At 36.5% G+C, this 27128-nt stretch overlaps 1 protein-coding gene across 4 annotated transcripts in view; it reads left to right on the top strand.

Moving 5' to 3' along the window:
• VPS13A (vacuolar protein sorting 13 homolog A) overlaps nt 1–27128 on the top strand; it is a 180260-nt gene that overhangs the window by 69523 nt on the left and 83609 nt on the right. For all 4 annotated transcript variants that reach the window (XM_060199542.1, XM_007516120.3, XM_007516122.3 and 1 more), the window contains 11 exons: nt 279–446; nt 1608–1909; nt 5203–5350; nt 8768–8918; nt 11099–11226; nt 12210–12379; nt 13218–13435; nt 15382–15614; nt 22016–22108; nt 24736–25092; nt 26988–27089. In XM_060199542.1, coding sequence (XP_060055525.1) covers nt 279–446; nt 1608–1909; nt 5203–5350; nt 8768–8918; nt 11099–11226; nt 12210–12379; nt 13218–13435; nt 15382–15614; nt 22016–22108; nt 24736–25092; nt 26988–27089 — 2070 coding nt within the window. The remainder of the gene's footprint in view (nt 1–278; nt 447–1607; nt 1910–5202; nt 5351–8767; nt 8919–11098; nt 11227–12209; nt 12380–13217; nt 13436–15381; nt 15615–22015; nt 22109–24735; nt 25093–26987; nt 27090–27128) is intronic.

Here is a 27128-nt window from a genome sequence, read left to right as displayed (position 1 = left end):
GCTTCACAGGTGGTGAAGCAGGTCTGTCAGTGTCTTTTCTCTCTCCCTCTCTGTCTTCCCCTCCTCTCTCCATTTCTCTCTGTCCTATCTAATAATGATAACAATAATAATAATAATAAAGGGCAACAAAAGGGAAAATAAATAAAAAGACATAATTTTTGCCTTGGGCTTTAATAACTGAAGGGTTTTTGTTGGCATGTTTTACTTTTACTATTATTTTTGTACTTCAGACATCATTTCAAAAATGGAAATTGAGAAATGAATATTCTGTGATTTAGGCTCTCTATATCACTGGAAAAGAAGTTTTCAGTTTCAAGATGATTTCTTATGTGGATGCAACTGCTGGTTCTGCGTACACAAATATGAATGCAGTTGATGTTCAACTTAATTTAACTGTTGGCTGCATTGAAGTAGTTTTTGTTACAAAATTCCTCTATTCTATATTGGTAAGTTAATAAAGTTTTAGTTCATATTGTTGGAAATTGCGCTATGTCTAAACAATGAAAAACAACTCCATTCTTTTTTTTAACTATTTTTTACTTATTCTTGATAGGACAGAGAAATTGAGAGGGAAGAAAGACAGAAACGAGGAGTAGTGCTTCACTACTTGTGAAGCTTCCCCCTGTGGGTGGAAACTAGAGTCTAGAACCTGGGTCTTTGCACATGGTAATGTGTGTACCTAACCAGGTGCACCACTTCCTGGCCTCCAGTAATGCCATTCTTGATTTCTGTTTTCTTGATTTTTCATACTTTGTCATGTCTGAACTTTATTTTATAGACCATCATTTTCACTTTAAATTGAAAAAGTGCTGACATTGACAGTGTATTATATAATTTGTGTATATATTTATATATATAATTTATATATATTATATGTATTCTTCATTTTTATACATCGATCTGTTTCAGTTTTACCAGACCTCATCCTCTAAAAGATAATTGAAGCCCTTTTTAGCCTTAATTTTTTAAAATTAATTATTTTATTTTGGATATAGAGAGAAAAGTTAGAGGGAAAGGGAAGATTTAGGAGTGAGAGAGACACCTGCAGCACTGCTTCACTGCTTGTGAAACTTCTTTCTCCAGGTGGAGACTAGGTTCTAGAGCCCAGGTCTTTGTGCACGGTAATGTATGTGCTCAATCAAGTGCACCATCGTCTGGCCCCTATTTTATTTTAAACAAAACTGTATTTTATGTTGTATTATGATTCTGTGAATTTGAGACTATATGGGGTTTAAACTTTATCTTTATATAAAACTACCCATAATGTTTGAATTCTGTTTCTGCTCTTCATAGTTTCATAGTTTCTTTGCCATACTGTCTTTATCATGCCACTACCAGGTTTTAAATACTGCGTATGTTTTGCTGCATAAATTGGTTGATTCTAAGTAAACTTTGCTTTTAAATTATTTTGAGCTTACCATACGTTTTTTATTTGTATGCTGCTTAGAACCAAATTTTTATAGTTTTACACTTTTCTTAATTTTCACTGTAGAAAATTAAGATTGGATATAGACAGACTCTATAAATTTGATTATGTCACTTTTTCTTATGGAGCTAGTTATAAGTGCTAATAGTTATAAGTACTCAATAAATCTTTCATTTTGTAGGCTTTTATTGACAATTTCCAGGCTGTTAAAAATGCCTTGGCTGAAGCAACTGTGCAGGCTGCAGGAATGGCTGCAACTGGTGTAAAAGAACTGGCACAGAGGAGTTCCCGAATGGCACTGGACGTTAATATCAAAGCCCCAGTTGTGTTTATTCCACAATCCCCAGTTTCTGAAAATGTTTTTGTTGCTGATTTTGGGCTAATCACAATGACAAATAAATTCTATATAATAGAGAGCAAAAGCAAACTGCCACCCATTATTGATTTGATAACGATTAAATTGAGTGAAATGCGACTGTACAGGTAAGTTTTTTTAGTAAATATGTGTAGAAATCAATGTTTTCCTAATGTTTTACATTAAGGTTTTTGGTGTATAGAGTGTTTTGTTCACAATGAGATTTTACTTTATTGATGACTATGAATTTTTTTATTGCAGTAATAGTGGCTTATAACACTGTACAAGTAAAAGCACTGTAGCTTCACCCCTGGACAACAGAATACACCTTAGCATAGGTCTCTTTACTATTTACCACTCCATCTTCTCTAATACTTTTATATTTGAAACACAAGGCTTCAAAGTGTATTTACTTTTTCTCTATTCCACATTACATTTTTAAAAATATTTTTTATTGTCTTATTTACTTATTGCATAGAGACATTCTGAAATTGAGAGGGAAGGGAAGACAGACAGACACCTGTACCAGTACTTCACTTGAAAAGCTTTCCCACAGCAGGTGGGGACCAGGGACTCTAACCTGGGTCCTTGTGCATTATAACATGTGCATTCAAACACCACCTTCCCCTTCCCCATTATATTTCTTTATATTCCATCATATTGGGTATGTCTTTCTCTTTTTGACTTATTTTACTGTGGATAATTTATTCAAGTTCCATCCATATTGTAACAAATGAGAAATTCCAGTACTTTTTAATGTTCAATGGTATTCCATTGTGTGTATACCACAGTTTCTTTTACTACGTTATCAGTGAGTGCACCTGTATGTTGTTTCCCTCTCATTTTCTATCTTGGATAGTGCTATGGTGAGCACACAGGTGCATGTATTTTTCAAATTATTGTTTTGTTATTCTTTTGATAGATCCCATGAAACTGAATAGCTGAATATTATAGTAGATGCATTTTTAAATTTTTGAGGAACTTAACAATTTTACTTAATGGCAGCACCAATTTACATTCCCACCAACAGCATGGGGCAGGGCTTCTTTATCTCCACATAATTTAAATAATTTATTGTTTTGTTATGGACCATTATCCAAAGTGTAAGGTGGAATCTCATGATTTTGACTTGTATTTTCCTAGTGATAGGTGATGGTGAACACATTTTTTTTGTGTCTTTTCATCATCTCTGTCTTCTGGGGAGAAATGTTAATTATTGGCTCTGTTCATTAGTTGACAGTTTGGCTTACTGTTGTTGACTTTTATGGGTCCTATATATTTTTTACACATATATTCATTGAAATGTGCATTAAAAATACCTTCCATTCAGTAGTTGCTTTTTCAACTTTGTGGTTTTTTTTCATTATAATTTTGTTTTAGGTTTATGTTGTCCTATTTGCTTATTGTTGCTTTGCTTCCCTTGTAACTAGTCAGATTTGTAAAGCCATCTATCTATAGGATTGAGATCTTGAACTTACAGTTTGTTTACTTATGTACATTTAAAAAAATTTATTTTCCCCTTATTTACCCTTTTTTGTTATTGTTATTATTGTTGTTATTGATGTTGTTGTTAGAGAGGACAGAGAGAAATGGAGAGAGGAGGGGATGACAGGGGGGAAGAGAAAGACAGAGACCTGCAGACCTGCTTCACCGCCTGTGAAGCGACTCCCCTGCAGGTGGGGAGCCTGGGGCTCAAACTGGGATCCTTCACTGGTCCTTGGGCTTTGTGCTATGTGCGCTTAAACCGCTGTGCTACCACCCGACTCCCTCTTATGTACATTTTAAGCTTTCAGGAACTGCCTTTGATTTTTTTTTTTAATTTTTCAGTTTATCTTATTTAATAGAACAGAGAAAAAATGTGAGGGAAAGGGGAGATAGGTAGGAGGGTGGGGGGAAAAGCACCAGCACTGAAATAGTGCTGGTGAAATTTTCTAGCTGTAGGTGACTTCTGGGGGACTTAAACCTGGGTGTTACTTGTGAATGTTTCCTTGGGTAAGCTGGATAAGCTGTTGTTGGACCTTCAATTCTTTTGATTCATTTGAATTGACTGTGATATACTATGTAAGATAATGATCTAATTTTACTCTTTTGTATGTGGCTTTTCAGTTTTCCCACTATTGTTTGTTGAAGAGACTTTCTCTACTGTATGCTTTTGATTCCTTTGTTTTAAATTAACTATATATGTATGGGTATATTTCTGGACTCACAGTTCTCCTCTAAGAATGTGTGCCTGTTTTTATTCTAGCATCATGCTGTTTTTTGACTACTTTATATGGCTTTATACTATAGTTGGAATTTGGATTGTGTTTTAGCAGTTTTTCTCCTGTTCAAGTTTTTTTTTTTTCTTTTTTCTACTCAGGGTGTTTTATAGTTTCACCAAATTTTACTATTATGTTGTTGGTCTGAAAAGTTACCATTGAATCTTTTCAGAGATACATTGTATCTGTTTGCTTAGATAAGATGAACATTAACATTAGTACATCTTATTTTATGAGAGCAGAATATCTCTCTTTGTTTTTTTTTTTTTTTTTTTGCCACCAGTACTTATTACTTGGGCATGACTTCACTGTTTCTGGTGCTCTAGAGAGTGAGAGACAGAGGGATAGAGAGGGAAAGAGAAGGGGAGACACCACAACACTGTTCCACCACTCATGAAGGATCCCCATTGTAGGTGCTCCCATGTGGTGACTTATAGTTTAAACCCAGGTTTTTGTGCTTCCTCTCAAATAACTATAGGGTATGGTATTGTGTTGACTATTTAAATTAGTCAATTAAAATTTTTTATAAGGGGAGTCGGGCAGTAGCGCGGCAGGTTAAGCGCACTTGGTGCAGAGCACAAGGACCAGCATAAGGATCCCGGTTCGAGCCGCTGGCTCCCCACCTGGAGAAGGGTTGCTTCACAGGCGGTGAAGCAGGTCTTCAGGTGTCTATCTTTCTCTCCCCCTCTGTGTCTTCCCCTCCTCTCTCCATTTCTCTCTGTCCTATCCAACAATGACTACATCAATGACAACAGTGATAATAACTACAACAATAATAAAGATACAAAGGCAACAAGAGAAAATAAATAAATGTAAAAAAAACTTTAAAAAAATTTTATAAGAAGGCTTTACATAATGTTTACTGATTTTTTTTTAATAGTGATTATCAGCTTAAGCAACTATTATCCAACTTGTGTACTTTTGGTACGTTTTAAAAGAAAGATTTCATTTTAAGTTAGACAAAGGGAAATGGGAGACATAGATGGAGACAGAAAGAAATACTTAAAGCACTGCCTCACCCTCATGAACCTCCCCCTGCAGGTGGTGTCTGGAGGGCTTAAAACTTGGTCCTTGAGCATGGTAATGTGAACACTCAGCCTCTTGCATCACCAGCTGGCCCCAGACTTAAATTGAAATTTTATTTAAATTACTTCTATTTATAGGACTCAATTTATTGATGAGAACTATGACAAAGTATTGGACCTGCTACTGCCATTAAATCTTGAAGTGATTGTTGAAAGAAATTTATCCTGGGAGTGGTATCAGGAAGTTCCTTGCTTTAATGTGAATGCTCAGCTAAAGCCTATGGAGGTAATGCTTTTACACTTATGATTTCTCATATTGATTGAAAAATATTGCTTATGGACATAAGGCATTTTGAGACTAGAAAAAAGTTCATTGCTTTGGTCAGAGTTAAATTAGTGACTATAGGGCTGGAGAAGACAGTATAATGGCTATGCAGAAAGACCTGAGGCTCTGAGTTCTCAGGTTTAATCCCTTAGCACCATCATAAGCCATAGCTAATCAGTGCTCTGGTCTCTCTCTGTACCTTTGTCTCTCTGTAACTAGTTTATTCATTTATTTAGTGTTTTCCATTCATTCAGCGAACACCTGAATATCTAAGTATTAGGTTAGATTGTGGAGATACACTGACAGATAAGCTGCCACATTGTCTTCTAGGAACTTTTTTTTTTTTTAAACCTGTTTGATCTCATATTGTATTTTCTTTTCTTTTTCTTATTAGTGATAGAATAATGATTGATTAGATTGTGGGACAAGAGTGGTACAATTGCATACAATTCAGTTCCCACCACCAGAGTTCCATTATTCCCTCTCCCCCTGTGCCCCCCCACACACACCTTAGAAATTTTCCTATTCTTTACTCTCTGGGAGTATAGACAAAAGATCTTTATGATCTTTATTCTCCTCTGGTCATGGGTAGAGGAGTATTCTTGGAACATGTTCAAGAGATACAGATCATCACTCCTGGGATTTCTGTATTCTTTACAACGTCTTCACTCAGTTTTTGGCAAGAGTATAGTATTAACTTTAATATCAACTGAAAAGCTTTAGTAGGAGTTTAAGGTGGACTTTGGTATCCATGGACCAATTGAAAGATGTGGTTTAGAAGTAGTAATATTTAATTTCAATCTATATACATGAACATAATATTTTGCTATTTCATTTTTACGATAGTTATAAATGCCAAGAATATGTGAAAAATGTAAGTAGCATAAATAAGGTATACATGAATTTGAGTCTGAAACAATATATTAGTATATCAACATTTGACACGTGATCAAAGTAAACTGGTATAAATAATACTCCTAAGGTTTTTTGGATTAAAAACTCCTTAGGTGGAGCTACTAGGATAGTTCACTTAGACAGTATATCTGCTTTGTCATGCACTTAGCTCAGTTGACCCTGACACCCACAACACTGAAGGTTCAGTGGCACTAGAGAAAGCTTAGCTTCTGGGGATTCTGTCTATCTGAATGGACAAACTATTTTAAATGACCCAAGTATGGTGAATTAACTCCCGAAAGGTTAAAGATGTCATAGGCTGCAGTATCTCCTAGCTATTCAAGTATGTCAGGGTAAAAGAAACTGCAATATCAGTCTGATTGACCTGGCCATTCTGGGTATCTGTATATGGTCTGCAACTCCACACAATTCCTGCCACCCAATCTCCATATCCCATCCCCTCCCCAATAGCTTTCCCATTCTCTATCCCTCTGGGAACATGGACCCAGGGTCGTTGTGGGATGCAGAAGGTGCAAGGTCTGGCTTCTGTAATTGCTTCCCCACTGAACATGGGCGTTGACTGGTCGATCCATACTCCCAGTCTGCCTCTCTCTTTCCCTATTAGGGTGGGTCTCTGGGAAAGCAGAGCTCCATGACACATTGGTAGGATCGTCTGTCCAGGGAACCTGGTGGCTGAAAAGAGAGTTAACATACAAAGCCAAACAAATTGTTGAATGTCTACCTGTTTTTTTGAGTGAGAGAGTGAAGAGATTGATTGTACAGTATAGTCACACATGATTATGGAGACTAGCATGTTCACAAATCTGCAGGGTAGACTGACGTATTATAGTCTGAAAACAGGTTTCTTTTTTGCTATAAAGTATAGCATATACATAAAAATAGTATGGCTTAGTTAAGAGAAAATTACTGATAATTTAAAGGTAAATTTACAATATGTGAACTCCTAAGCTAGTTTTAAAAAAATATTTATTTTATTTTTTTCCCTCTTGTCACCCTTGTTGTTTTATTGTTGTAGTTATTGATGTCGTCCTTGTTGGATAGGACAGAGAGAAATGGAGAGAGGAGGGGAAGACAGAGAGGGGAAGAGAAAGACAGACACCTGCAGACCTGCTTCACCGCCTGTGAAGTGACTCCCCTGCAGGTGGGGAGCCGGGGGCTCTAACCAGGATCCTTGAGCCGGTCCTTGTGCCTTGCTCCATGTGCGTTTAACCCGCTGCGCTACCGCCCGACTCCCCTAAGCTAGTTTTTTAAAGTAAGTGGATTTAATCATCATAATTAATCATTTGCTTCTTAAAAATCAGGATCAATAAAAAAAAATGAAAAACAAGATTAGAAAAGAAAACACAAGTCAAACCTGAAATGGAATTGGAGTATTACACCAAAGTAAAAGACTCTGGGGTGGGTGGGTGGGTGGGGAGAATACAGGTCCATGAAAAATGATGAATGAAATAGTGGGGTGGTATTGCTAAATGGGAATCTGGGGAATGTTATGCATGTAAAAAAAAAAAAAAAAAAGAAGTAGAAACGCAAAGCAGAAATTGACTGAGTTTGGAGTATGGCACCAAAGTAAGAAAGCAGAAGTATACTAGAGTTTGCAGTGAGTACCTCCCTAATACTTCCTCTCCACTTTTCCAAGCTTTCGGTCCATGATTGCTCAACAATTTGTTTGGCTTTGTATGTTAACTCTCTTTTCAGTCACCAGGTTCCAGGTGTCATCAGGATGCCGGCCAGACTTCCCTGGATTGAAGACACCACCAATGTGTCCTGGAGCTCAGCTTCCCCAGAGACCCATCCTACTAGGGAAAGAGAGAGGCAGACTGGGAGTATGGACCGACCAGTCAACGCCCATGTTCAGCGAGGAAGCAATTACAGAAGCCAGACCTTCTACCTTCTGCAACCCTCAATGACCCTGGGTCCATGCTCCCAGAGGGATAGAGAATGGGAAAGCTATCGGGGGAGGGGGTGGGATATGGAAAAAAAAAAAAAATGTCAGGATTATTTTCAACCTTCAGATTTTTGTGAAGCTCAAGTCAATAATTTATGTAAAACATTAATTTTTAATTGTTCATATTTATGTACTTTTAGTTCAGCCCTTATAAATTGAAGTGGTTACTAACAAAAATACAACCTAGACAGATATGTATAGATGAAAGTTTTATGTGGTTTCTAGATTAATTTGTCAACTAATTTCTAGATTAATTGGTACACTTAGAAGAATTTATTCTTAACTTTATTGGTATTGATAACTAGTATGTATTGGTGTCTCATTTAGACCTGTATTTCACAAGATTCTAAAGATCATATGGTCATTTATTTTATTACAATATTATGAATACTCAGAAGACATGTCTATTGGGTTAAAAAATAGTTTTGTACAGTATTGAAATGAAACTATCATTTTTCTTTGATTAAAAAAATAAAATGAATTGGCATTGTTAAACAAATATATATATTTTTTAACAGTTCATTCTTAGTCAAGAGGACATTACAATTATTTTTAAAACACTGTATAGCAATATATGGTATGAAGTCAGTACTAGTGCTTCAACTGCTGGGATTAAAGACCCTAGTCCTGCTACTAGTGGGCCTACTACTGATGTACATCATGCTGGAGGTATGTTCTTAAAGTAGTCCTTTCTCAGTCCCCTGTTCTAGGCCATAACAAACTGCTCCTTTCTTATTTAACTTTTTTTTGGTTTTACATAAGGTAAGGTTTATTGTCTATTATTAGTTGTTCTGCTGATTTTTTTTTCCCCTCTGAATCAAAATTCTGAGTCCTGTTTAACAAAATTTCTTGGTATTTATTTTGGTTATACCTACTTCTCTACTTTCAATTTTTTTTTCAATTTTTTTTTTCTTCCCTTTTTTCTAATTCCTATAATGGTAGTCTAAACTGTTTTTTAGGACTGGTAAATTAGCTTACCTAGACATGTTTTGCTATGTCAAGTGTGTGGCCATGGTTCAAGCCTGGCCATCACTATGCTGGATATGCTGGATGCTATCGTTTCTCCTCCTCCTCCTTTTTCTTCTTCTTTTTAAAAATTTCTTTATTGGGGAATTACTGTTCTACATTCGAAAGTAAATACAGTAGTTTGTACATGCATGACATTTCCCAGTTTTTCCATATAACAATACAACTCCCACTAGGTCCTCTGAATCCTTCTTGGGACCTGTGTTCTTTAATCTTTATATACCATTGGAAAGCCAAACATTTATATGGTAGATAAAAGGTACTGTTCATGAAAGTAACCTTTATAAAGTAGACTTCAGTCAAAATTTTAACTTCTCATCAAAAAATTCTTTCAAGACTGTGAAAAGTCCAGCCCCAGACTGGTAAACATACTTATGAAATATGCATCTGAGCATATTATATTCTTATATTCTGAATGTTTAAGAATTTAAAAAATCTTTAAATTGGCAATAAGCATGTGAAAAGTTTCAAATGTAATTACCTGGAAAATTATATTCATCAGACTATACACGTTAAAAATACTTAAAGTTCCCAATGTTGACAAAAAAAAAAAAAAACCAAAAAAAACAAAACTGAGACTCAAATATTGCTGTGATTGACACGAATATGGCAGTTAACATTATGTGCCCCATACAGTAGTTGTAGTCTTAACTACTTATCCTCATCCCTTTTCAAAGTAAATGCTTTCAATTTTGTTCAATTTTAAGTTTAATGTAGTTCTCTTTTTAGGTTTTTGGTCTAGTTTTTAAATAATAAATAAATTTTATTTATTTGTGAGAGAAATAGGAGGAGACAAAGAACCATACATCACTCTGGTACATGTGCTTCCAGGGATTGAACTCAGGACTTTATGCTTGATGGTCTATTGCTTTATTTACTGTGCCACCCCCAGACCACCATGCTCATACTAATTATATCTACAGAATCATTTACTCTATAGAGACCCAGTCATATGACTTAATCTCAGAAACATGTTAACTACAGAAGCCAAATGTGAAAGAATACAATATATGTTACTCTAGTTATAATTTATTAAGATAATCTACAATGATTAATAATTAGGATATTGGAGCTTGTATGAAAAAGGGGTTTAAAGGAAATCTATAGTAGTCTTCAGTATCTTATTTTACATGTTGGTGATTGAAGCATGCACTTATCAGATTTCACTAAATTGTTTACATCTGTTTCTTTTTTACTGATAGATATTTTACATCAATTAAAATAGTAATACTTTTGGGAGTCGGGCTGTAGCGCAGCGGGTTAAGCGCAGGTGGCGCAAAGCGCAAGGACCGGCATAAGGATCCCGGTTCGAACCCCGGCTCCCCACCTGCAGGGGAGTCGCTTCACAGGCGGTGAAGCAGGTCTGCAGGTGTCTATCTTTCTCTCCTCCTCTCTGTCTTCCCCTCCTCTCTCCATTTCTCTCTGTCCTATCCAACAACGACGACAACAACAATAACTACAACAATAAAACAAGGGCAACAAAAGGGAATAAATAAATAAAATAAATATTTAAAAAAAATAGTAATACTTTTATATTACATATAGAAGAATTAGAAATGGCTGTATATGCGTTATAAGTCCATTTAATGTACACCTTAGGCATATCATACTTTATTCCAAAAAAAATTTGGAATGGAGGATTTTGTAACATTTCTGTTAAATCTATGTTAAGATTCTTCTTCCCCCACCATTCTTTTATAGTTTTATTAGGGAAATAATTGATTTACCAGAAAGTTGTCACAAAGTACAATTTCTTATCTCTTCATGATAGCTCTACCTTTCCTTGTTTTTTTTTCTCATTGAATAACTTGAATTTTTTCAAGGAACAACTGTAGTGACAGCTGCTGTGGTAGAAGTACATTCAGAAGTCTCTCAGGTTAAGACAACAGTAAATATGAGCTTCTCAACTGATTACCTCACAATGGTATTATATAGTCCAAGACCTGACCAGGTAAGTTGAGAATGAACAGAAAAAAATGTTACTTGATGAAACCTATAGAGAGAAACAAATATAATAGCAGTTGTTAATATTTCAGGAGTATTTGGAAGCATTTGTTCTCTGAGAATAATTAATTATTGGTATTTTTATTTTAACAATAAAATAATTTAAACCATTTTTCTATTTTTCTCCAAGTTATTTTATTGGAGTGGTGTCAGTGTTTAACAATACAAATGTTGACAAATGAGTACAGTTAACTTAGGTTCTTCTTTACCATCATATACCATGATCTCAAGGCCCCCTCCATCTCCTCCTTACTCTTTCCTGCAAGTACTTTTTCTTGGTGCAATATACTACACCCAGTCTGAGATTTACTGTTTTCTCCTTTTCGGTCCTTGTTTCTCAAGTTTCATCTGTAAGCAAGATTCTAAGATCCTAGGTTCAATCCCTAACACCATCATAAATCAATTGGGTAGTGCTCTGGTTGAAAAAAAAAAAAAAAAAAAAAAGAAGAAGCTGGAGGGGAATGTTCCCCAAATTTGAAATTCAAGAATATATGGTTCTCAGGATGAGTGAGAATAATCCTATTTCTCTTTTTAAATGAGTCATCTTTCTTTTTTAAAAAGTATTTTTATTTATTATTGGATACAGACAGAGAAATTGAGAGGGGTGGGAGAGGGAGAGAGACAGATGCCTGCATCCCTACTTTACCACTTTTGAAGCTTTCCCCCTACAGGTGGGGACCAGGGGCTCAAGCCTGGCACACTGTAATGTGAATGCTTAACCAAGTGTGCCCCCACCTGGCCCCCACCATCTTTCTACCTTAAAACAAAACTACAGTTAGTGTCATGGAAAATCAGCTTTTAAATTGAAGTTAATTTTTTCCCCCATTAGTGTGCCGTTTAGAAGTAGGGAATGTGGTAATTCGTGTTTTAAGATATTCTTTAGTTTTTTTTTGGGGGGGGGTTATAAAATGTGTTTTTCCTCTTCCACAGGCTTCCTTTATTGATGTTCGTGATCCTTCTCTGCAACTTGCTGAATTTAAATTAGAGAATATAACAAGTACTTTAAAAGTATATACAGATGATTCCACATCTTCTACATTTTCATTAAAAAATTGTATTTTGGATGATAAACGATCTCATGTCAAGAAGGCAACTCCCAGGTAATAGTGTTCTGAGGTGTTTTGTTCTTGATTTTTTTTTTTTTCTTTTGAGAGAAAAAAAGAAGTGAGATAGAGCACAGCATCAAAGCTCCCTCCAATGTGGTTGGTTCCGGGCTCACACCTGAGTGACTTGCATGGAAATTCAGCACATTATTCAAGTGAGCTATTTCAATGACCCTTAGTATTTTGAGTCTCTACTGGGAAAAAGATTGATGTATTTTATCAAATTTATTCCCAAAGTTGCATGCTTATTTTCTGGATATAGTCCAAGATCTTTTGAATATCATTTAAGTTGAATCATGATTCTTAGTGTTTAAACTTTCCTGGTTCTTTTGTGTATTGTTCTTCCAGAATTGCTGCTGAATTGATTAAATACATAGAAATGGTGCAGCTAAGTTAGATTTTTTAAATTGTAGTATCCTCTAAGTTATTAATGCATATGTCATAATAGAAAATATATGGACAACAGAAATGAAAAATATGCTGATAGGTGAGATGATTTCTTAAAAATATAACAATTTATGAAATGTGCTCCAGAAGTCTTTTTTTGTAAGAAGTTTGTAAAGATATGCAACTCTTCCTCCTGGGAAAAGAGAGAAAGGGAACAACTACCCTATGGAGACCTTTATATGTAAGTGACTTGTCAAAGGCATCTGTTTGCTAAAAGTTTTTGAATGGTGGATAGGAGGTGTCAGATTTTTACTTTCCTATTTGCTGTACTTTGTAATTAATTCTTGATTTCTGTTACTGAAAAGAATAAGAATTATTTGAATTTAATTGGTATGTTTACTGGTAAGATACACATTCTCATAGGAATTATTATTATTATGTTTTTCAGAATGATAGGACTGACAGTTGGATTTGACAAAAAGGACATGATGGATGTAAAGTATAGAAGGGTCAAAGATAATTGCATAACTGATTTACTCCTTCAAGAAGTATACATTTGTGCAAGTGTGGAATTTTTACTGACAGTTGCAAATGTCTTTCTTGAGGCTTATGCGGCAGGATCTGTTGTAGACACCAGTGTTCAGACATGGACTGCTAAGGAGGAAGGTTGGTTGTTGGCTTGTCTTTTTAACATCTGTTGTTGAAGTGCTATAATAGCGCTTAACTTTGATTAGCTTTCTAGATGATTGTTTAGTGAATTAATTTGAATTTTATACTTCAGAGACAAGAAGGAAAGCATGTGTTTCCTGGTAGTGTATTCGCTTTATGATATATGACTAAAAATGATGGGGCTTAGAGTAATAAGAGAAAAGTTGGAGAAACAAAAGGAAAGACCATTCCTTTTGATACTTATAGAGAGCATTTAAACTTAAAGTAATATTAAGGAACAAAAGAAATAATCCTATTGCCACTTTGGGTTGTTGTTCAGTAACTAGGCAAATAATCAGACATCAGAAGAGTGAGGCAGATTGAATGAGAAGATCCAAAGAAACATTATAACAACTTGCATACCTCCTATACACATAGGAGGAATTAGAAATTCTGAGTAACTCACTCATATGATTCTCCGACATGGTTACTAATTCTTAGCTGAAATAGAGGTAGGTGGGTAATGTAAAGCTACTCATGGCAATACAACTAAACAAGATAAGCCATTCCATCTACTGGGAAAAGATATAAGGAGATTAAGGATGCTCTAGTACTGTGGGTGAGAAAACTTTTTAAGGAGAGCTCTTCATGTAGTGACTTGTCAAAAGCATATTTTTGTTCTATAGTAATTTGCTTTGTCAAAAAATTTTTTATAGTAATTTCCTACTTACTTTTATATAAGTTATTCCTTGTGGCATAGTATATCAAATGTGTGAAATTGAGGGTTGAAGACTGGCTTAGTTTCCAAATTTCGTTAAATAGTGACCATTTTGCTCACACTTTAAAATTACTTATTTATTTATTTTTTAAATATTTATTTATATATTCCATTTTATTGCCCTTGTTGTTGTTTTTATTATTGTAGTTATTACTGTTGTCGTCATTGTTGGATAGGACAGAGAGAAATGGAGAGAGGAGGGGAAGACAGAGAGTGGGAGAGAAAGACAGACACCTGTAGACCTGCTTCACCGCCTATGAAGCGACTCCCCTGCAGGTGGGGAGCTGGGGGCTCAAACCGGGATCCTTATGCCGGTCCTTGCAGTTTGCGCCATGTGCGCTTAACCAGCTGCGCTACCGCCTGACTCCCTAAAATAATTTATTATGAGCAAGACAATGAGACAATACTCTAGCATAAGGAGATGTCACAGGTTGAACCTTGACCTCTGGTGCCTCAGCTATGTATGTTCTGTGCTCTACCAGGCCTACCTATCTCCTGTACTCCCTTTAGAAATATTTATTAACTTGTTTTTGTGAGGGAGACCATATCACTGCTCAACTCTGACATATGGCTGTGCTGGGAGTTAAACCTTAGATCTCTGGGTCCTCTGGCATACAAGTCTAATGTGCTACTGCTGCATATTTCTCTAGGCTCCACATTTTAAAATATCCTCTTGGATGCCGCTTCCTTTAATTTTTCCTAAGAGTTGAAATTGATTCCTTTAGGCTCTAAGATTCTGCTATTTTACTTTTTTTAAAAAATTTTTTATTTATAAAAAGGAAACATTGACTAAACCATAGAATACGAGGGGTACAACTCCACACAATTCCCACCACCAGATCTCCATATCCCATCCACTCCCTTGATAGCTTTCCTATTCTTTAACCCTCTGGTTGGAAGGTAGAAGGTCTGGCTTCTGTAATTGCTTCCCCACTGAACATGGGCGTTGACAGGTAGATCAATACTCCCAGCCTGCCTCTCTCTTTCCCTAGGGGGGGTGAGGTTCTGGGGAATCGGAGCTCCAGGACACATTGGTAGGGTTGTCTGTCCAGGGAAGTATGGTTGGCAGCTATTTTACTTTTTATATAGAACGAAGACAACATGTTTCTGTTAGTAATAAGTTATTCATTATATATATATATGGCAAAGCTATTTTAAAACATTATGTTTTTTATTTCTATTTTAGTACCTGTGCAAGTACAAGACAAATGGGAAACTAATATTATTATTAAAAATCCTGAAATTGTGTTTGTGGCTGACATGACAAGAAATGATGCTCCTGCCTTAGTCATTACAACACAGTGTGAAATTTGTTTTAAGAATGACTTTGAAAACTATACAATGACTGCTGCCATTAAAGATCTCCAAATGAGAGCATGTCCCTTTCTTCCAGTCAAAAGAAAAGGCAAAGTCACTACAGTGAGTTTAATATTTAGTTGTGGGCTTATTTTCAAACTATCTTGGATGTAGTTTGTACTATTTCAGGTAGACTATCAGACTTTACAAACTTTCTCTATAAAATATTTTTCTACTTGGGAGAGCCTAATCTAGATTTTTATTACACCAGATTTGAAAGTCTTTGACTTGTCCAGTTGTATCTCATTGTTTTATGTAACTACTGAAACAGTCTCATTGATTTTATGTTCATCTTGATACTTCTCAGATCAGACATTACTCTTACTAAAAATTTTGTCCTGCAGAGAAGCAATTACAGGAGCCAGACCTCCCACCTTCTGCACCCCGGATCATTGGTCCATACTCCTAGAGGGATAAAGAATAGGGAACCTTCCAGAGGAAGAGATGGGATAGAGAACTCTGGTGGAGGGAATTGTATGGAATTGTACCCTTCTTATTCCACAATCTTGTCGATCATTATTAAATCACTAATATATATATATGTATATATATATATGTGTGTATGTATGTATTTTTTTTTAATGTGAGAGAGGACCTGAGGCACATGTGAATGCAGGAATCAAGCTTTAGTTCTTACACTTGAGTCCCATGCTTCATCCAGTGTGCACCTTCTGTGCCAATATTCAGAATTTCTTTTTTTAATCTTTATTTATTTGGATAGAGACAATCAGAAATCAAGAGGGAAGGGAGTGATAGAGAGAGAGGCAGAGAGACACCTATAGCCCTGCTTCACCATTTGTGAAGCTTTCCCTCTGTAGGTGTGGGCCAGGGGCTCAAGCCCAGGTCCGTGTGCACTGTAACATGTGCACTCAACCAGATGCATCACCACCCAAACCCTACTCAGAATTTTTAAACTATACAAATGTCACACTACTCTTAGGCCTGTAGTATTTTATGTCGAAAGCTGGGAGATATCACATCCAATGTAGTAGACATACACCTTGCTGTGCCTATATGGCCTTGGTTTTGAGTTCCAACACCATGGAAAGCACTATGGATTGTACTAGGAAGAGCTTCATGGATGGTGGGCTACTGCTGTTCTGTTTTTACTCTTAGTTGCTCTCTCCTTCTCTCCCTTCTCTGTAAAAACCAAAAGAAATTGACCTTGGAAGGATGCTCAGAGGTGGCATCATGCTTAAGACCATGGGGTCATTCTCTAGTACCACATGAAAAAGAAAAGGGGAAAAGGCTTTCTCTCATTGGTTTGCCTTTTTTTTTTTCTTCCCCAATTTATATAAACTTTACTTTCTTGGTGACATTTTTTGCTCAGATTAATTTATTTGCTTTTGTCTGTATGACTGGTTTGAACCTACAGCCACTTGTTTTGAATTTCCCTCACATTTATATATTTTTAAAATTTTATTTATAAAATGGAAATATTGACAAGACCATAGAATGAGAGGGGTACAATTCCACACAGTTTGCACCACCAGAACTCCATATCCCATCCATTCCCTTGATAGCTTCCCTATTATTTAACTCTCTGGGAGCATGGACCCAGGGACATTATGGAGTGCAGAAGGTGGAAAGTCTCGCTTCTGTAATTGCTAAACATGGGTGTTGGCAAGTCGATCCATACTCCCAGACTGTCTTCTCTCCCTAGAGGGGCAGGGACCTGGGCTCCAGGACACATTGGTAGGGTCATCTGCCCAGTGAAGTCAGGTTGGCATCATGGTAGCATCTGGAACCTGGTGGTGGCTGAAAAAGAGTTAAGACAGGAAGCAAAAGAAATTTTTGGCTAATCATGAACCTAAAGGCAAGAATATTGCAGATGAATATTTGGTGTCTCCATTTTGGAAAAGCTAGTAGGTCTGTTTTAGGTATATTTCAAGGGACCCATGACTTTACTACTTGCCTGAGCCTGACATCTGATATGCAGGTGGACCCAGGTTATAAGCAGGTGGACCCAGGTTATTGTCTGGGGAGACGGTGTCATAGTTGGAAAAAGGACTAGAAAGCTGGATTAGGGAAGAGAGTAGCTCCCAAATATAGGGAAAGTATATAAATATTGTTAGCTGTAAAGCACATCGATTTGATCTAGGACCCATATTCAGCACAGGAGCCTGTGTAACCTCTGCTTCCCTGTAGGTCTGAGCTCGCATTCTGTGTCACGGCTAGGAACATTCCAAGCCGCACTAATTTCAGGACCCATCTTCCTCAAGTGGTAGAGTATGTTGCCCAGCCTCCCTTCAGAAAATGGAACAGTCCCTACAATTGTTGATCCACACTGAGGGCAAAGTCTTAGAGGGACCCACAATGGAGTCCATTATGTTGTTCCTGATGGAGATAACTAGTAACAGTGGTAAGAGTGATCTATTAGAGGTATAGGCCCGTCATTTCTGTGTGGGAATCCCAGGACTCCTTAACTAGGGCCCCAGGTGATGGGGTGGCCAGTCTCTTGCTCTTCTTCAGCTTTTGTAGTCCTTACTTTGTCTGACAAGGTTAGCTTTGGAATGTTTGTAGGTGAGGAGGTATGGGATGATCCCATTCACAAGCAGAAGTTGAGAAAGAAAAACAGAAAGGGAAACTCAAAGCAGAATCTGAGTTTAGAGTATGGCATTGAGAATGAAGCATGGTAAAAATCTCAGGGTGGAGGTGAGGGTAGATGTTCAGTGCCACTGGAGAGAGTTGAGGGGGAAAGGGCACAGAACTTCTGTGGTGAGAGTGGTGTTAATAGACACTCCTATTAACATTTCACAAATAGCTACTTAATAAGAAAGGGGAAAAATGGATTGAATTTCTCAAACTTTTTGATGCGTAGACTAAAGCTCTGGGTATATGTTTCTCCAATCTAAGCACTTAAGACTTCAAATTGGTAATCAGATTGAATTTTAACAGTGGACTCAAATAGTTAATACATTTCTTCTTCTTTTTTTTTATAATGAAAATATCATTTTATTGTGGAAAAAATAGTGTTCGGAAGCAGTGGATTCATAGTGCAGGCATTGGGCCCAAGCAATAACCCTGAAGACAAAAAAAAAAAAAAAAAATACCTTGAGTTAATACATTTCTAATAATGACTTGTTCTTTGAAATATTAACCCCCTAAAAGCTTAGACAAGGGAGAACAGAAGTAACTGGTGGCATTATTTTAAAAGATACAGCTACATATAAATAGCATAAAAGGACATAAGTTATGGTGAGGTCTTGTATGATACAGCAAATCTTCCTCCACCACTGGCGCAGAAGTGCTACCCTCACCTAGGAGCCCCAAAGTTTAAAGCAGCCTCCTTTCAGAGATCATGCCAGGTGGTGTCTCCAAGTTGCCATCTTTCTTCCGTCCCCTCACATTTCTATTTTACCCTATTAACCTTTTGTTTTCCTCCTCCTAATAATTCTGCTAAAAATTCATTTATTCAAAGACACATTATTTTCATCTTCAAAGATACACACACACACATATATATATATATATATTCAAATTAGCTGACTACTATTATGACTACTATTACTACTACTCTTATAAGACACATATAAAAGTTATAGTTTTTGGGGTTAGATCGTGGCTCACCTGCACACATTGCAATGCACAGGGACCCAGGTTAAAGTTCCTGTTCCCCACCTGCAGGGGAAAGCTTCATAAATGGTGATACTGTGCTGCAGGCCCCTACCTCTTTTTCTCCCTCCCCTCTCCCTTCCCCATTGCTCTTGATTTCTCTATCTCTATCCAAAATAAATAAAATAAATAAAAAATTTTTAAAAGGTTTAGGATTCATATAGTAAGTATCAACATAGAAATAAATATAGGTTGTGGGCTGAACAAAATAGCTCACTTGGATGGATAATGTGTTCCTGTCCATGGTAATATGTGTGCTTAACTGGGTACACCACTGCCTAGGCCCCAACATTTGTATGTGTTCCTTTGCTGTGTGCATGATCCAGGGTCAAACCTGGACCCCACACATTGAAAGAAGCTTCAGTACTCTGGTCTGTTCTTCCCTCCTCCCTTTCCAGTTTCTCCTTTTTCCCATCTACCTCTAATTCCTCACTCTTTTTTCATCCTCACTCTCTCCCACTTCTTGTCTGCATCTCTTTATCTAAAAAGGAAAAGAAGAAAAATATTAATATAAGTAGTAATTTTGTTATAAGTAAATATTCAAATTTTAATTTGGATATGGAACATATTTTTGTTCTCTTGTTGATAAGGATAATAGTTCCCACTAAGAAAACAAATTAGAAAAATGAAGGACAGAGTCTGTCAGTATGTACATGTACAGGCTTTCAAACCCCTGGTCCCTATCTGCAGACTAAAGCTTCAGAAACAGTGGAGCAGTGCAGCAGGTGTCTCTCTTTCTCCCTCTATATGCCTGTCTCTATAAGAAAAGAGGTCACTGGGAGCAGTGGGGTCATGGTGCAAGCACCAATCCCCAACAGTAACCCTGGTTTCAATAGGAAAAGAAATGACATTACTGATTTTCTTTTAAGTTATAACATAGAACTTTTCATGTATTTCTTATATTCACATTGTTTTTTGTCTTAAATGTGGAGAATGTCAGTTTCTTTATTTCCCTTTTTCTTTTTTCTTCAACAACCACCTTCACCTGTGAGACTCCTTTAATGTAAAAATGGAGAGTAGCTGTCAGGTGACAACTAGAAGTCATTCTCATAGTCTAATCAAATATTCCTTTCTTTGTTCACACAAAAATCTTTATGTGTCTTTTTCACCCATAGAATGTATTCATCTCACCACTAACTCTCAGAGGCCTGGATACTTAATAGTTCTCTGAGGTTGTGTGTGACTTCTCTTCACCTGCTAATTAATAGGCAAGTAAGCTACCACTTTTCAGAGTCTATACTTTGCCAAAATACTCAGAACTACTATATAGTGGTTCTAAGGTAAGGATAATGACAATTTAGAAACTAGTTCAGGAAAAGAAAGAATGGGAAGCACTAGTTAATCACTTCCCATACCAGTTGTCTTAATCTATTGAAGTAGGATTGTAAAACTTTTAATTATCTTTACTTATTGGATAGTGATAGTCAGAAATTGAGAGAAAGTGGGAAATAGAGATGGAGAGAGGTCCCTGCAGCCCTCCTTCACTACTTGTGAAGCTTCCCCCTGCAGGTGGGGACCAGGTTCTTGAACTGGGTCCTTGCACATTGGCACACCTGGTTGAGTGCCTATGTCACACTAGCCAGCCTGATTGTAAAATTTTTAATTTCTGTTGAAGTAGTTGAGTAAGTTCCTTTGATAGCAAATTTTGATTGCTGTCTTGGAGTAATGTTATTCTCTTTTTCTCTTAGGACCATGGCTTTCCTTTATGAGAGTTATTAAAAAAAATGTATTTTGTAGTTATATCTGAAGTGACTTTTCTTTGTAGACCTCACTGTTTCCACAGTTTATTTCCTATGGAATTGTTATTGACAATTATTTTAGCATTTTGAGTAGTAATAACTTCTTGCATGCTAGATACTGATTTCTTCAGCATTTCTCTAGTTTACAACTAGTTCCATAACCAAAGCTATTTATCACTCACAGGTCTGGGATTTTTTTTTCCCCTAGAAAACTTACTTTCTATTCTCTATATTCTGCCTTAATTCCCTTCACTTTGATTTTGTAAAGGTTACGTGATTTTTTTTTTTAAGGATTTGTTTTATGAGGGAGAAAGAGAAGATAAATTTCTAATGTTTGGTATATGCTAGGTGCTAGGGATTGCACTTGGGCCTCATAATTTATCAGTATCTGAACCTGATTCAGATTTTAGACTTCAAACTGATAACATTTTATACTTCTTAAAAAGTTTTTTAAATTATATTTATTGAATAGAGGTAACCAGAAATTGAGAGGAAGTGGGATATAGAGGTGAGAGAGACAGAAAAACACCTGCAGCACTGCTTCACCACTCTTAAAGCTATCCCCCTACAGGTGGGTACTGGGGGCTTGAACCCAGCTCCTGGCACATGATAACATGTATGCTCAACCAAGTGCATCGCCTGGGCTCAACACTTTATACTCTTCAATCAATAAGAAATGTTATAGAGATGTGGGTGATAAGAGTCTGTATTTGGACTATACTGTGTTGACAGTTGTAGGAATCAAAGGAGGAATTCAGTATATTTTGTATTTTGGGGGAATATGAGCCACTAGCACCTACAGGTGAAATTCTCACTTTTGGTAGTTTTTCCTATATAGTCAAATTATTTCATATTTACAATGAAAAAATGTCATAATCTTATAAAGTAAAACAGCATTTAAGTTCCTTTAAGAAATCTTACATTTTTGTATTACTGTTGATAACATTTTATTAGCTATTGATCAATGAAAAGGATATTGTGTCATGAAGTTACTTTTTTAAAACTGTAACTTTGATTGACTTGTTTAACATAGTTACTATGGAGGAAGTCACTAAATAGAAATATTGTAGGATCAATATTAATTTATTGGTACTGGTTTTTCTTTCACAGGTTTTGCAGCCCTGTGACATATTTATTCAAGCCATTCAGACAGGTACAGACCCACAAGTTTTCGATATATCAGTAAAATCTCTAACATTAAAGGTAAGTTAACATGTCGAACATTCAGATCTTTCATGACCTTTTGAAAAATGTAATTTTTGAGATAATCTTGGCTTATAAGACTAAATACTTTAGAAGCACAATTTTTATACCTTTTCAAAACGGTTACTACACCATATCCACTAGCAAATACTAATATCTCTTCACAAAGTGTTTTGAATCCCCTAGACTCTTTTAGCTCAGTTCTCTTTCATTAACTTTCATTCTGAAAGTAGAGTCCAAAAGTTTGTCTTCATTTATCTTTCCTTGGTTCCCTTCAATATTTCTTGTAGGACTGGTTTGGTGGTAATGGTTTTTTTTTTTTTTTTTTTTTTTCCCCTACTGTTGTTTGTTTGGAAAGCTTGTAATCACTCTTGAGCCTGAATGATGAACTAGTTGGATAGAAATTTTTTTAGTATTTATTTATTCCCTTTTGTTGCTCTTGTTTTATTGTAGTTGTTATTGTTGTCATTATTGTTAGATAGGACAGAGAGAAATAGAGAGAGGAGGGGAAGACAGAGAAGGGGAGAGAAAGACAGACACTTGCAGACCTGCTTCACCGCCTGTGAAGTGACTCCTCTGCAGGTAGGGAGCTGGGGCCTTGAACCAGGATCCTTATGCCGGTCCTTGTGCTCTGCGCCATGTGCGCTTAACCCTCTGCGCTACCGCCCAACTCCCAGATAGAATATTTTTGAGTGGAACTTTTTCATTCAGATCTTTGAGTTTATTCTGCCAGTCCTTTATGGTCTTTAGTGTTTCTTGAGAAATCTGATGATTAACTAACAGATATTACTTATAGGTGGCCCCTTGATTTTTCTCTTCTGCTTTAAAAATTCTCTTTAAGGGGGCTGGACACTAGTGCAGTGGGTTAAGTCACATGGTGCAAAGTGCAAGGACCAGCATAAGGATCCGGGTTTGAGTTCCTGGCGCCCCACCTACTGGGAGGGGGGTCGCTTCACAACCCATGAAGCAGGTCTGGGTGTCTTTCTCTCCCCATCTATGTCTTCTCTTCTTTATGCTATCCAACAAGGACAACAAAATTGAAAAATGGCCTCCAGGAGCAGTTGATTCATAGTGCAGGCACTGACCCCCCCCCCCCATGATAACCCTGGAGGCAAAAAAAAGTAAAAAAGTCTCTTAAAATTTTTTTAATACAACATGCTTCAGTGAGTATAGACTTGGATTTATTTTCTTTAGAACTCTTAACAGCTTCACGTATCTGAAGCTATCTTTAGTCTGGGGAAAAAAATCTTGGTTAATCTTGCAAATAAGAATACTACCCCTTTTCTCTTTTCCTTCTGTCATCTGTATGAAGCAAATATTATTCCTTTTGATAAATATAACTTGTATTTTTTATTTGTTTTAGTTCCTTTACCCTTTTTCTGGTTTTCTTGATGGTTTCCTCTACCCTGTCTTTCAGGGATTCTGTAGTTGAAGCTGCCCATCAGTCACAAGCTTGGTATTGTGAGTTCTCAAGTCATAGGTTGCTGCAGATTGGAGTTCAGGTCTGAGATACAGCAGGACTTCAGTCTAGGTACTGATGGTTCTGTGCGCACTCTTGGTCTAGCAGAGCACATATATTGAACTGGGAACCTTCCCTTACCCCTACCCCAGTGTCTACTACTATGAAAACTGATTTCTAATATAGTGTCCCCTGGAGTTCTGGCAAGCTACCATGTAGTCAGGAGAGCTTTCTTTGGCAGCAACCTCCTCGCTTACTCATTTCAGTTTCTGTTTCGCATTTTTGTGGAATTAATTGGCATAGAGAGCAAAATTCATTGGGTTTTGAACAGATTAAGAATAGGATCCTCCGAGAATGCTCCCCCCCCCCCAATGTCTGATATTATGGGAGTAATAAGGTATCAACAAGAGCTTGGGTACATTTCCTGTAGTGGTCTGTGAGGGCTACCCCACCAACTTTCCTTGTCCTTCTTACAGTTTTCTGTTTTATTTTGTAGGCTGTAGTAATAGAATTTAGTTACCAAGATTTCAGTATAACCTGAGCTGTGTTCACAATTCAAGTTGCATATCTTATAGGGAGCTCTTCTTTGGAGAAGGCAATTCTGTGTCCCTCCAGCTGGATGTTGACCTTTTTGCTTCTTTCTGTGTAAAGTTTGTGTGTCTTTCATGTGTGGTTGTAGATTTGCATTTCATTCTGGCAGAACACAGACCCTCTCTATCTTGCTTTCGCTAGTGCACTTTTCTTAAATGAGCAAGACCTAGAAATAAGGAATGCTAATATCTTGTCATTTTATTGTTTAGTAAACAACTCACATTTTTGAAAATACTTTATGTAATATCATAATACTGCTGCTTAATACAGCAGTGCATGTTATATTGCTAGTCATATTTTATTGACATTTGACTTCTTTTGTTATCCAATATCACTACATGTACACTAAAATTAAACTTTATTTACTTACTACCTATAGAATTCATGTAAACATTTTAACAATTGAGATTAGTTATGTTCATCTGGATTTTAATGGCAGGAAGTTATATTTTCTATTTTATGGAATTCACGTAAGTTCAGTATTAATTTCTCATGATCCTTTAACAAATATTTATTTAATATTGATGAAAGTAGTATATATAAATTTTAAATTAGTTTTGCTTTTTTTCTCCTCTAGGTCTCACCTGTTATTATAAATACTGTGATCACAATAACTTCAGTACTTTATACATCTAAGGAAACCACCCCAAAAGAAATTGCTGCTTCTGTAGCACATTTATGGGAAAAAAAGGATACACGGAGTTTAAAAATGTGGTTTCTTGAAGAACCAAATAAAGCTGAAAATACATCTCACGTAACTGAATTGGTACCCAAAGGAGAAATAATGAAAATGAACATTGACTCTATTTTTGTAGTTCTTGAGGCTGGAATTGGTCATAGAACTGTTCCTATGCTTCTGGCAAAATCACGTTTTTCGGGGGAAGGCAAAAACTGGAGTTCTCTAATAAATCTCCATGGTCAGCTTGAGTTAGAGGTAAGCATATCCACTTTCTAGTTTTTACAGTATTCCCACACATGGACTATTTGGGGGATATGTTTAAATTAAACTTACTAAAATATATTGATTTAAAAAAATTATGATATAGTCAGGGAGATAGTACACTGAGTAGGGCCGATACCTTCTTGTGAATGTGGCCCAGGTTTGTGCCTCAGCAGCATTTGGGAGGTTCTGTGTCATTGAATTAAGCCCCAATGTTGTGGTGTCTCCTCCCTGTCTCTCCCATTGTAATTGAATAGGTGACTGGGATAGTGAAATCACACTTGGGCAAGGCTCTGAATACACATGCAAAATACCTTTAGGAAGCATTCCAAAGTTGTGTCCCTGATATAGTTGTTTTTATGCATGCATCACTTTTTTCCTTTTATGGTATATATAGAGTTTATATTTCAACTAATTTTGCTTGCTTAAAGATTTCAATAGACAGCTGTTTGTTAAATTGATGATTATTATTTAATTCTATTTTATTTTCTATTTTTACTAAAGTACATATCAGCTCAGGCTTATGGTGGTGTTGGGGATTGAACCTGAGGCTTCGGAGCCTCAGACATGACAGTCTCTCTGCATAACTATTCTGCTACCTACCTCCACCTGCAAATTATTTTAAGAGTTAAAATGGATTTCTTAAAAGTATAATGGGCTAGTTTTCTGAATAGTTTCTAAATGACAGATTTAGAGTAGTGTCTTAATAGTTTAATACAACACACAGTCCATTATAATCTGAAAGACCACTAAGATCTTTCAAATGTTTTTGAAATAGTTTGCATGTACTGTTGAATGTAAAACATTCATTCCCCAATAAAGAAATTTTAAAAAAGAACACTATGAGCATATATTATTTAAAAAAAAAAAAGATCTTTCAAATTTTTGTGAGAGAACTTTTTGTGACTGATAGCTGTATTATTTACTATATCAGTAAATATGAATATGTATATGTATAAACCTTTGTGTTGAGTATTTTGACAGAGTTATATAATCATAAAGATGACTAATGACTTAAGTTTTTCAAATTTTAGGGATTGTCCTTTGGTTTTGAAAAGGAATTGATCTAGGATGTGTAAGAAGCTTTTAGAATTCAAGTAAACACCTCTTGATTTACATGTTTCTTACTTTAGGCACCTTTGAAAAGTCAATGCAGATAGACTTGTAGGTTCAGAAGAATTTCTAATATTTGATACATGAGCATAGATTTTCACTTCTACCCCTGCTTGAAAATTAAAGAAAGATAGCTTAAAAAGTTTGATCTAGATTAAATTGTGAAGAGTATTTTGTGAAGTTAGCTAGGTGATGAACATTATGAGGTGTTGTTAAAATTTCGGGATTGCTCCAGCTAGCTTCACGGCGGGTAACAGAGACGCGGAGACAACGGCTGGGCAGGGAAGCTGTATTTCTTTATTCAGGAACAACGATTCACAAACTAAGACAAACTAATCACCAAACAGAACTCTGCTGTCTCTTTGCGGCGGCGCAAGCACTCTGTCTTTTTCTCTCGAACTCAGGAACCCTCTCCCTTACTCTCGATCGCACCCTCGCACTCTCGAACTCCGGAACTCAGGAACTCTGTCACTGGGGAACTCAGGAACTCTTGGACTCCGGAACCCTCTCCCAGGGTCCCTTGGGGCGGGGCCAAGCAGGCCCGCGAAATTAACAGGACTCATCCAATTCTCTTGGAGGGGGAGGGCTAGAACAAGCCAATGTAAAGCATACGACAATGAGGAAATATATATAGGAAACTACTGAATGACATGAAGAACAACTTTCACAAGTGAAGTAGCAAAATCAGAAGTCATGATAGTAGAAAATAGAATGGATAATCATTTTAGAAAACATCAGAAGGACTTGTTTAAAATTTTTTAAAAATCTCTTTATAGGTGCATTATTACAATGAAATGTTTGGTGTATGGGAGCCATTGCTTGAACCCCTAGAAATTGATCAAACTGAAGATTTTAGACCATGGAATCTTGGAATCAAGGTACATTTGAAGTCTGAAGTCCTCCACCCCTGACCTCCA

This window comes from Erinaceus europaeus, chromosome 10 (assembly GCF_950295315.1).
Source record: "Erinaceus europaeus chromosome 10, mEriEur2.1, whole genome shotgun sequence".
Classification (NCBI taxonomy): domain Eukaryota; kingdom Metazoa; phylum Chordata; class Mammalia; order Eulipotyphla; family Erinaceidae; genus Erinaceus; species Erinaceus europaeus.
The sequence above is the reverse complement of the archived record's forward strand: the minus strand, read 5'-3'. Positions and strand labels throughout refer to the sequence as shown.